Source organism: Mytilus trossulus, chromosome 13 (genome assembly GCF_036588685.1).
Source record: "Mytilus trossulus isolate FHL-02 chromosome 13, PNRI_Mtr1.1.1.hap1, whole genome shotgun sequence".
Classification (NCBI taxonomy): Eukaryota; Metazoa; Mollusca; class Bivalvia; order Mytilida; family Mytilidae; genus Mytilus; species Mytilus trossulus.
The window spans coordinates 10,196,773-10,209,337 of record NC_086385.1 but is presented as its reverse complement, the minus strand read 5'-3'; the positions used below and the strand labels follow the sequence as shown (position 1 = coordinate 10,209,337).

The window sequence follows — 12,565 nt, the reverse complement described above, 5'->3', positions numbered from 1 at the left end:
GAGCATACTTGTTGACTGCTTGTTAAGTTAACTTGAGAATATTAAAGCAGACAAGCATGTTAACTTCGTCGTTGGTAGACCAAACCAACGGTCTGTTTTTTTTAGGACTATTGCAAACCTATCGACAGGTCTGCTTCAGACCAAACCTATGGACAAGTCTGCTGTTGACCCGTCCTGAGGACAGGTCTGCCCCAGACAAGACCTTAGGACAAGTCTTCCCAAGACCAGACCTGTGGAGAAGTCTGCTATTTACCAGACCTGAGGACAGGTCTGCTTATGACAGATTATGGTGTTTAAGAGTTTTCATATCAGACTTATTTTTATTATTTTCCCCAGGATAGCAAATTTCTTTACTCGCTAGACTCTACTAGGTGTTATACATATCAACAAAGATATATATATATATATATAACAATGGCTATACAATCACATAGAGCTATCATAAAGGAAATGAAAGGGTTTTTTTAATTATTAGAGAAAATCATTAGCAGGCGGATAGAAAGATTATCCAATGCATCGGAACAATATTCTTATAATCATAGGATATCAACATCATTGTCGACGTTGCTTCGTTCCCTGTTTTTACCTGTCTCTTCCTAAATTTTACTTTATGCATTTATACATGCATGGATATTTCCTTGTTATTTTACTTGTTTGCATTGAATCTGCTATTCTATGTTCCGCAGAATATTCTAACGAAAATTGTACAGTGTCTGGATACATACGGTGTGGTAAAACTATCAACAATCTCGTCAAATTCGTCAGATTTGTCGATAGATTTGCCTTTAACGATAAATTGATGAACAGTATGGGTGTCCCAAAATTATACGCAATGTGCCCTTGAATGAAATAGTTGCCACTTGACGTTTTAGTCCAGCGGCTACAAGCATATTTCAGACGAATTGTGCACATCCTGTTACAAGCATGAAATTTGGCATAGACCTTCCTCAACTATTACTCTTTTATGTCAGATAGGGAGGCATTAAAAAAAAAGTCTCACATCCGGTAAAATCCAAAATGGCGGACGTCATACTTAAATCAGCCCCATATCGAAGGCTAGCGTGTAAAAATGTGTTATTATCATGCTACTATCATAATATTTGGTACAGACCTTTTTGTTTTACTACTTTTGGATAAATTAAATAGATTAGATGTCTTCAGAAACCCCACTTCCGGTTTAAATCCAATATGGCTGACATTGTACTAAAATAAGCTTATTTTTAGGGAGGGTAACTGAAATGTGTTTTAACGTATTGCTACTATCATTACATTGTGTATGAACCTTTCTTTGGTGTTTCTGATGGATACAATGCATAAGACATATGTCTTAAAAACCCTTTCCTCCGGTAATATCCAAAATGGCGGACAGAGAAATATCCATTTTTTATTCCAATTTTCAACTTTTTCCAAAATGTAAAGAAAATGATTTTATTTTGTGCTGGTCATTAAACTTTTGGCTTAAAGTTATCCTCAAAACCACCTATTCTAGCATGTTGTAAATATTTAGATATAAAGTTGACGCTTCTGGTTAAAAATATGACGTAAATTTCAAAGATTTCAATCTATTTCTTCGATGTAGAGTTTTGGATAGATTGACTAAAAGAAAATAAAATCACTATAGTACTAAAAATTATTTAAAATTATTACTATTTGGCCAAGAATACATGTTTATTCACAGTCACCATGACATGCACACATCGCAGTGCACGGGATACCCGATTTTCCACATTAAAAATGACCGCGGTATCCTTTCTTACATCAACAATGTATAAGCTTTTGACAAAATAATGAGGCCTCAAAAAGAGTTTTTCAAAAGTTATCCTCTTTGTCCCCGCCTGGAGTGGGTAGCATAAGAGCCAATCCCAAGCCTGTCTCTCTAAACACCTACCGAAGTATATTGCATGATTTACATGCTGAAAAAGACTAGATCAAGTTAAGGGAATAGCCTCAAAAAGCCGTCCCTGTTGCGAAAATAGTTATTTTCTTGCTTCGTTAACCCATCTGGTAAGTGTGTGCGATCTTACAGTAAAACCCCGGTGATTTAGTCTGATTAATCATCATTCTTTTTGTTAAAGTCACATCTTCAAATGCAATCAATGTCTCCCACATAGTCTTTTTCCCTCTTTCAAGCAAAGAGAGAACCATATCACAACAGGTAAAGACATGGATAGCAATAAGTGTTACAGATCACTCAGATCACTCATTGCCTTGTGCATTTGAAAGGCCATTGATAGATATTAATCCAAAGTCTTTTGCCCTCCCAAACACAATCCATAGTTTGCCTACCCCTATGTCACGGAATAGCGAAACAGTAGTGACAGCATCATCATTAACGACTGTTCGAATCATGACTCATTTAAGTGCGTGTTTCACTGCATCAGACACATGCACCATGACTTTAGTGTATGCCTCTTAATGTGAACTTGGTGCTGAACTTGAAATACATTACGTGGTGGATAAGATAGAATATCCTGACCATTTGTTGCTATAACTACCATACACATCCAAGACTTCACCCACTCATATTTCAGTTTCAAGGTATTTATTTAGGTAAAGACATAATATCCAATCAGCATACTCAGTAGGCCGCAATCCACAATCGGAGAGCTGATTTCCAAAATTTACAAAGACTGTAATATTGTTTCTTACATCCATAAATTCTGCAAAAACACATATTTTCTTGCCTTGTTTACCTAATCTGTTTCTTTTTCTTTTCGATCTTCCAACAAAACCACGTATCGTTTTCAATGACATTAAACATCAAATCCATATGGTGATGTTGGCTGGTCAATCATCATTCTAAATGCTATAGTCACATCTTCAAACTCCTTTAATGTCACCAACGCAGTTCCTTTTCCAGCAAATGTGTTATCTTTTAATGCCTAGTGCATTTGAAAGGTCATTGATTGATAAATATCTTATACTTTTCCCCTTCCAAGTGCAAACCAAAGTTTGTCTGCCCCTATGTCACGGAATAGCGAAACAGCAATGACATCAGTATCGACTGTTTGAGTCATGACTCAGTTAAGTCTATGTTTCACTGCATCAGACACATCTATCTTGATTCTAGTGTCAGTCTCTTCGTGTAAACATGGTGCTAAACTTGAAACATCGTCAAGTGGTGGATAACACTGAACATCCTGAGCATTTGTTGCTTCAACTACCTTGTACTCAAAATTGTATTGAGCAAGCTCCTGTGAATGAAAACTTAAAAGTTTTTCTTACTGTCGTCATCTCTCAGAAAACTTTCCCAATTTTGAGGATGTTTTTAATCCTGGGTTCGTCTGTGTATTCCCTTTCCCCTAAATGTTGCCCTTGCTTCTTTTAGCACCTTTCAAACTACCAGTATTGTCTATGTTCACATGTCTTTCCTAACGAGTATGATGATTGGGTATTATGTCCTTACCTTAATAAAATCCCTTGAGACTGTAACAAGAGTGGACGAACTCTTTGATGAGTATGGTAGTTATAGCAACAAATGCTCAGGATATTCTATCTTATTCACCACGTGATGTATTTTAAGTGAAGCACTATGTTCACATAAAGAGACTGACACTTAAATCATGGTGCATGTGTCTGCTGCAGTGAAACACGCACTTAAACGAGTCATGATTAACAGTCACTAATGATGCTGTCAATACTATTTCACTATTCCGTGACATAGGGGCAGACGAACTATGGATTGTATTTGGGGAGGCAAAAATCTTTGGATAAATATCTATCAATGGCCTTTCAAATGCACTGGGCAATGAGTGATCACACACTTTTATTTCTGACCCATACCTTATGACGGGTTGTGATACTGTTTCCTTTGCTTGAAAAGGAAAAAAAAAGACTACGTGGGAGATATTGATGGTATTTGAAGATGTGACTTAACATAAAGAATAATGATTGATCAGCCTTAATCACCGGGGTTGTACTGTAAGATCGCACAAACTTCAGATCTAACATGATTAACGAAGCAAGAAAGTCAATTGTAGCACAAAAGGTAAAACTCATTTTAAGTGAGGCTATTCCCACGACTGAGTGTTCTAGTCTTTTCAAGCATGTAAAACGTGTAATATTCTAATGCAGGTGTTTAGTGAGACGAGCTTTGGATTGACTCTTATGCTACCTAGTCTTGTCACTAATGGATTGCGAAGGGACAAACAGGGTCCCTTTAAAAAAAACTCATAATTTTTCAGAAGCTTGTACATTATTGATGTAAGAAAGGATGCCGCAGTTATTTTTAATGTGTAAAATTAGGTCTCCCGTGCACTGCCTTGTGTGCATGTGGTGGTGACTGTGAATAAGCATGTATTCTTGGCCAAAAGTAGTAATTTTAAATATTTTTAGTACTATAGTGATTTTATTTTGTTTAAATCAATCTATCCAAAACTCTACATCGAAGAAATAGATTGAGGACTCATATTTGAAATTTACGTCATATTTTTACCGGAAGTGTCAACTTTATATCTTAGCATTTACATCATGCTAGAATAAGTGGTTTTGGGGATAACTTAAAGCAAAATGTTTAATGACCAGCAAAAAATAAAATCATTTTCTTTCCATTTTGAAAAAAGTTGAAAATTTGAATAAAAAATTGATATTTCTCTGTCCGCCATTTTGGATACTTCCGAAAGTAAGGGTTTTTAAGACATATGTCTTACACATTGTCTCACTCAGAAGCACCAAAGAAAAGTTCATACACAATGTAATTAGAGTAGCAATACGTTAAAACACATTTCAATTACCCTCCCTAAAAAATAAGCCCATTTAAGTACAATGTCCGCCATATTGGATTTTAACCGGAAGTGTGATTTCTGAAGACATCTAATCTATTTAATTTATCCAAAAGTAGTAAAACACAAAGGTCTGTATCAAATATTATGATAGTAGCATGATAATAGGACATTTTTACACGCTAGCCTTCAATATTGGGCTGATTTAAGTATGACGTCCGCCATTTTTGATTTTAACGGAAGTGAGACATTTTTTTCAAATGCCTCCCTATCTGAAATAAAAGAGTAATAGTTGAGGAAGGTCTATGCCAAATTTCATGCTTGTAACAGGATGTGCACAATTTTTCACAAAGCCGCCGGACTATTTAAACTGGACCCCTGTTGTGTTCACTTATCGCTACACTGACAACAGGTATGGTCTAAATCACGTGGTAAGAATTCTGATCACGATATTTAATAATTCGATGAGACTAATGCATTATGTACTATGTTTATAATGTATTATACCGGTAGGAAATCAAACACAGTTATTACCCTGCTGCGTTCTTAAGAGAATGAAAGAGGACGGCTCATTTTGTCAAGAAGATGATAACACGCTCGCTGGTCATTTATCTTCGCTACCAACATAGGGGTTAATTAACAGATACTAGTTAATTTTGCGGCATCGCAGTATTAACAATTGAAGTCAATTTCCTATCACGATGATTGGTCTATTTTATTAGCGAATCGTTGAATCTGTAAAACTCGTCCAATTTTTGCCAATGTTATAACCCATACGAACATTTCATCAGGAGTTCAACTGGGCTTCGGCTAGACTTGAGACGTATTCCACTCTGACTTTAAGCAAAGCAATAAAGCAAATGTTTGGAAGTAGTTCTTTTCACATTAAATAGAAAAGATGAATCCTTCTGACTGGCTTCAATGACAATTTAGGAAGATTGCTGTTTACATGTATTTTGGATTGCATATTACATTGTATTATGGTCAGTACAATAATTTTAAATTAAATTCCGCCATTTTGGTGATATTATCTGGTATACTCTTTTTATTCAACATATTAATAAAATAATTTCAATATTATAAATAGCTTGATTTTTATGTTTTATGAGTAAAAAGAATGAAACAGCTACATTAATTATTTATCCAAGCAAACAAATCATCTAGTCTGTTTTGTTCTGAGGTTTTGTGACAGCCACTTTGAATTGTTATTAAAAAATATGTATTAAGGAATGGTTATTATTTTGAGTTGGTTTGAAAGGTTTTTGATTTCTACAGTTTTAAGTGATTTTCAAAGCTAACTTTATTTTATTTTTATGCACTTTATAGTTATTAAGCCTTAATATCTAATTATAACCACAATATTTTAAGAGTAAGCATTTAGCTTCTCAAGTCCCCATTTGTTGGTTGTGCCAGTTAGACAGTAGAAAAAGTAATAAACATTATATATAAGCATAATGCCATCTGTTTTTTTGTATTTTCAGATTATAGCAAGGGCTGCATGATGTGAATTAAAACAGAAGAATCAATCATCTGAAAAAAAATCTGAGTAGTGGTGGATCCAGAGGCAGGGTCCAAAGGGTTTGACCCCCCTCATTGTTTGTTGGTCAGCCCCTGCTGAGATCATCTTTATAAGTCAAACCGGACTTTGTAAAGTCCAGTTGAACTTAATAGATATCATAGTTTTGCCAGAAATGCCGGCTGGATTTTTTTCAGACGTACTTTTATGAAAGTCCAGCTGGACTTTCTGAACCGGACTCCTGCTAATTTAAATATTTTACTGCTTAATTCGCTGAAAGTCCAGCCGGGGTATCCATTTTAAGCAATTCAAAGAAAAGACCAAATGAATATTATAATTACGGTTATCAGTACGGCTACTGTCCGGCTGGAGTACGCATCATGTTGTTCGTACGGGAATGGCCCCAACCCGTTCCGTCGGTGTGAAGCTATAGATGGAACGGCGGACCAGTTTACTTTACGTTTAACTACAATCAAAATCCATGAACCGACAAAAACAGTATACTATTCCCAGAAGAGAACCTCACAAGTACAAATTAATTCAGACATGTCAGTGTTGGTACTTGGATGATGCAGCCTAATAGTTTTGTTTTACACACCATCCTGAACTATTTTATCTTGTGACTGTTCAATATTATGAATATAGAGATGAAATGCTGACAGTCTCAATTTATGCGAAAAAAATATAAAGATTTACAAATTAAAGTGTACATATGGTCAGTTTTAATTGAAGCGGTCAAATCATTCTGTTGTACAAGTCAGCATGAGGTATCAAAACTACTGAAATTTTGTTACGTAGCAATATTTTGAATAAAAGGAGGACATGCTGGCACCTGGAATTTATGCCAACAAAAATTTGTTGTTATGGTATTGCAATAGTGCTGTCCATTGTATTATACATTGAATCCTGACATAAAAATATGATTGAATTACTATGCCGGTATATAGATTTTCAAATGAAAGTGCACATATAGTCAGTTTTGGTTGAAAGAGTCAAATGATTGTGTTGTACAAGTCAGCATAAGGTATCAAAACAACTGAATTTTTTTACGTATTAATGTCTGAATAAAAGGAGGACATGCTGCTACCCTAAATTTATGCCAACAAAAAGTTGTTGATTTTGTATTGTAAAGTGCTGTCCATCGTATCATACATTGAATCCTGACATAAAACATATGGCTGAATTACTATGCCGGTATATACATCTACAAATTAAAGTGCACATATAGTCAATTTTGGTTGAAGCGGTCAAATAGTTTTGCTGTACAAGTCAGCATCGGGGCATATTATAGCTGACTATGCGGTTTGGGCTTTGTTCATTGTTGAAGGCCTATAGTTGTTAATGTCTGTGTCATTCTTTGTCTTTTGTGGATAGTTGTCTCATTGGCAATCATACCAAATCTTCTTTTTTAAATATGAGATATCAAAACTACTGAAATTTTGTTACGTATCAATATTTTGAATAAAAGGACATGATGGCACTCTAAATTTATGCAAACAAAATATTGTTGTTATTGTATTGCAATATTGCTGTTCATTGTATGATACATTGAATCCTGATATAAAAAATATGGCTGATTTCCTATGCAGCTTATAGATTTACAAATTAAAGTGCACATATGCTCAGGTTTGGTCAAGGCGGTCAAATAATTTTGTTGTACAAGTCAGCATGAGATATAAAAACTTCTGAAATTTTGTAACGTATCAATATTTTGAATAAAAGAAGGACATGCTGGCACCCTAAATTTATGCGAACAAAAGTTTGTTGTTGAATTGTATTGCAATATTGCTGTCCATTGTATTTTACATTGAATCCTGACATAAAAAAATATGACTGAATTACTCCATTGTACTATGCCGGAATATGGATTTAGGAATTACAGTGCAAATATAGGCAGTTTTGGTTGGAGCGTTCAAATAATTTTGTTGTACAAGTCAGTATGACGTATCAAAACTAATGCAATTTTGTTACGTATCAATATTTTGAATAAAAGGAGGACATGCTGGGACTCTTTTTTTATGCAAACGAAAATCTGTTGTTATTGTATTCAAATAATACTGTCCATTGTATTATACATTGAATCGTGACATAAAACATACTGGTGATTTACTCTGCGGGTATATACAAATTAAAGTGAAAATATCATTTGGTCAGTTTTGGTCGATGCAGTCAAACAATTCTGTTGTACAAGTCAGTATAAGGTTAGGTATAAAAACTACTGAAATATGGTTGAATGTGACAAAGGGTAACTTTGTTTTTATGGTTTTCCGCTTACCATAATATTCATAGGGATTATCGGAATTAACTTTACTCAACTGTTAACTTTGTTGATTAATGTATGTGTTTTTTATTTGTAAATGTTTCACTGACAAATTTATTTTTCATTCTGAAATTTCACATCTAGCTAACGTAAACATAACTTTTTTATCGTTTTCTCACCTGAGACGGAGAAATCGGCTTGTACTGACAAGGCTGGTGTCCACATAAAACTGCTCCCAAAATATCTGCTAGTCCAGGATTTGTCGGTATAATGATGTCTTTTTTGGGAAACATTTGTCTCACAGCTTCTTGAACTAAAATACATTTCGAAAATTCTCCAACCATGACGATAGCCGATACTTCGTGTGAATCTTTATAATCTACAAACACGTTTTCCATCAGGTTAATAATCTTGTCAATTGTTGGCTTGAAAAAATTGCAGAACAAGTCGGAATTAATTCGCATTTTATCCCCTATCAGAGTAATATCATTGCCATATATAGAACTACAAATTGCTTCATGTAGATCTTTACCTAGGTAGTTTTTGCTGGAAGAATCGATATTAGAATATGGAAATGAAAAGTTAATTTTGCCACTATGATTTCCTTTAACATTCCTTTTAAGTAATTCCAGTTCTTCCTCTATATCCGAAAAAACAGACGGCTGTTCTTTTTGTAGTGACGTCATAAATTGCGAACCAAATATTCTAACTAGAAATTTTAAGAAGGTTTCATTTACTAATGAGCCACCGCACTCATTGTCTTCTGTCCGATATCTTTCTATCACTTGAGTACCATCTTTCTTGATGATTGTTATGTCAGCAAAAGAACCTAATGTTAAGAAATAAAGATCACCAGTAGAACAAAATTTGATTAAATAAAAGGACATGTCATTTAATTCAACAGTTTAGAATAATTTATGCTTTATAAAAAGTTTCGCTATGCACAAGTTATGTTATCTAAACAGTTTTCATTTGAATTATCAAGACCTCCGTTGTTTGTAAAGTTTGTTTGGCTTTCATAGTGAATTTATTAAATGATCTTAATGGAGTATTCGTTTCAAACGGAAATGAATTGTAAGCACTCACGTAAATAGATCTCATGCTGTTTTCAATAACAAAGTTTTGCATACAAGAAATTCTGGGTTTTACTAAAAGAGAAAGTTTCTTAAAAACAGAAAACAACACAACAAAGAAAAGGGCAATATACGGATTTGGTCACTTAATAATGCACTCTAGTTGGAAAGAAAGCAAACTTTTAAAGTTATCAAACGATCAACCGTTGTCGAATAAACACTGTACTTTAGTAAGTGAAATATGTATCGTATTATCAATTATTCAATTCTGCACATGCATTTCTATATAACTGTATCCTAACTCTGTTTTGGCGAACCTATGTGACGAGTTCTGAGAGCTACCTGTAAGACAAATCCAAATAAAAAGTAAGGAGACAAACATATACATCAAAATGAGTTAGTAAATATACATGTCATATTACACCTCAAAATACCTCCAAGGTTAACAACCATATATTCAGTTACGTCTTTTAAGTGTTGGTTATGTTCTCGACCTAGTGAATGATGACAATAGATGAATGCGGCTTCCGTTTCTGTAACAAACATTAACTGATCAGAGGGTATTCCTGCCTTTAAAAGAAAAAGAAAATAATTCAACTCGAAAAAAATATGTTAAACGCACGAAATTGATCCCGTGTCAAAGTAATCTTTCTGGTTAATTAAATCAAAGTATCTTATGTCCCTATTCATGCTATTTTAACATTTTGATTGAATTTGTGTAACATTTTGACTGAATTTGAATTAACAAGATGGATATTCATTTATTGCAGGGAAACATAAACTGAAATGACTCAACAGTACGTGTCCTTTATAAATTTATGCGAATCCGTCGTCTTTTTTATTTAATCTTAATGTGTACTTTCGAATAATGGAGTTATGAGTGGTGAAAATCGGTAATCTTCTGTAAACATACGAATTATAATTTTTTAAGAGAACTCTGGTCATGCTTGCAAAACGTGTGTCTGCATTCTAAGCTCTATGGATGTAACAAAATACTATCAAATAAAAAAATACACTGGTATAAATAAAAAAAAAAACAAAGACAAACTAACTACTATATAACACTATTTATGAAAATTTGAATAGAGGGAAGTCCTTAGATGCAGGTATATTAAAATGTTAGACAAAATGAACCAACAGACCAAATTGAAAAACATTGTCATATTACTGACTCTGAAGGAATGACTTCAACTTTGTCATCTACCCATTCTAGTTAGTATCAACACCAAAGGATGGAATTCTACTTCAAGGAAACGCTATTTCTGGAATATCGTATTAATTGGTATATATCAACTGTTTAAGCAGGCGTTGCTTAGTGTTGATACATAGAATAAAAATGTCATTACACAAAAACCGAACTTTAGATCCAATTGAAAAATCTGACAAATCAAATGGTAGACTATGTTAAACGACGGATGACCGGAGGCAATTGTTATATTCCTGACGTTGTACAGGAAATTCAGAAAGGTAAAATGTTTGATTAAACCCATTGTATAGCTAGCTAAACATCTCACTTGCATGTTTGCAGTTCCCACATTTTTATACAAGTGTGAAGGCAATCCAATCAGACATAATTGGTTTACGGAACACTAATTACTTTTTAACAGTACTACTCCTAATGTTAAATATTGTTCGTTTGCTTGTACAAAAGACCAGGCCTTGCGGTCTTAAAACTTTTGAGTCTGTTTTTTGTACTCATACTCCAAAATCAACCAATCAAAATTCTTGATTTCATGTTTCGAGCATGATTTTTGTGTTCCGAGCACTGAGCAAAGTTTTATGACTTCAACCTCTGGTATATCTATGATTATACTGTAAGAAAACACACCTACCTGCTCTGCACACGATCTCAAGAGCTGTTTACTAGTATCAGTCAGATCTACAGACACAGGGATGACCCACATTATATCGCATTTTTGTACGCCTGTACCTTTCCTGTCCAAGTATTTCATCAGATGATCGACAAAGGCTTTGATAAACATTTTGCATACGTGACTAGCAAATAGAGATTTCCCGGTCTCATCCATCAAAATCGTATCCATAGCTATATTCTAAATCATCAATGAAATATTTGTTACATTTAACTTCTCCAGATTTCCTATCGTTTGTGTATGTATGTTATTCAATACTATAGGATTAAACACATTTTTTTCCAGAGGTTATTGATGTGTAAACAGGGGCGATTAACTCACAAACTGAATAAAAGTTCGAAGTGTGAATAAGAACCCCGGTTTACACAGCAATAACCTCTAGAAAAAAAATGTATTTAATCTTTATTATTCTGAAGCAACATTTTCTCGATTTTTCATTTTTCAAATTCGAATAATATCTGGAAGAATCATGCATCTGACTTCAGTCATTAAAGTGTATAAATCTGGACAACAATCAAAATAAGTTTGAACGAATCATACTTGTATAGAAGCCCATGTTGTCTAGCAGGACGGCTACAGTATAGTGCATATTTTCAGGAAGGAAATGACAAAAAGTTCTATTAATGAAGCGCATTGGATGCAATAAATTATTAAACGTGTTGTTTACAATTTTTTACTAGGTCTATACCTCTGCTGGTGGACTGTCAGTATTTCGGTTCTGACATGATTTCACAAACTTAACTAAAATTATCCGTTAATAAATTTATAAATCATAAAGAAATTTAGGTTTCAACTCCCTCAGACAAAGTTGGCTTCCGATGAATTTGGTTATTTATTTTAGGTATTTTTGACATATACATGTAGCTCTTCAACGGTTTCGGTACTTAAACATCTTCGTATTTCAAATGATTGACTTTGAGCGTTCCTGATGAAAGTAAATCCAGAAAAGCGCGTTGTACGCAATAAATTATTCAACGTGCTGTTTTCAATTTTTCATTATGTGTTACAGTCATTTTGTAAATCATAGGCTAATTTCCTACCAAATTTTCCTGCATTCATTTAGTGTCTGGAAAATTTATAGATGTCAATTATATCTGATTGATCGCATTAAATAATTTCAAAAT

At 34.0% G+C, this 12,565-nt stretch overlaps 1 protein-coding gene across 1 annotated transcript; it reads right to left on the bottom strand.

Annotated features, from left to right (window-relative positions):
* Positions 1 to 2,753: 2,753 nt before the first annotated feature.
* Positions 2,754 to 11,474, bottom strand: LOC134694070 (uncharacterized). The gene is made up of 4 exons (XM_063555066.1): positions 11,403 to 11,474; positions 10,005 to 10,140; positions 8,677 to 9,326; positions 2,754 to 2,882 (listed from the first exon to the last, which is right to left on the bottom strand). The coding sequence occupies exons 1-4, from the start codon at positions 11,472 to 11,474 to the stop codon at positions 2,754 to 2,756; spliced, it is 987 nt and encodes a 328-aa protein (XP_063411136.1).
* Positions 11,475 to 12,565: the final 1,091 nt, after the last annotated feature.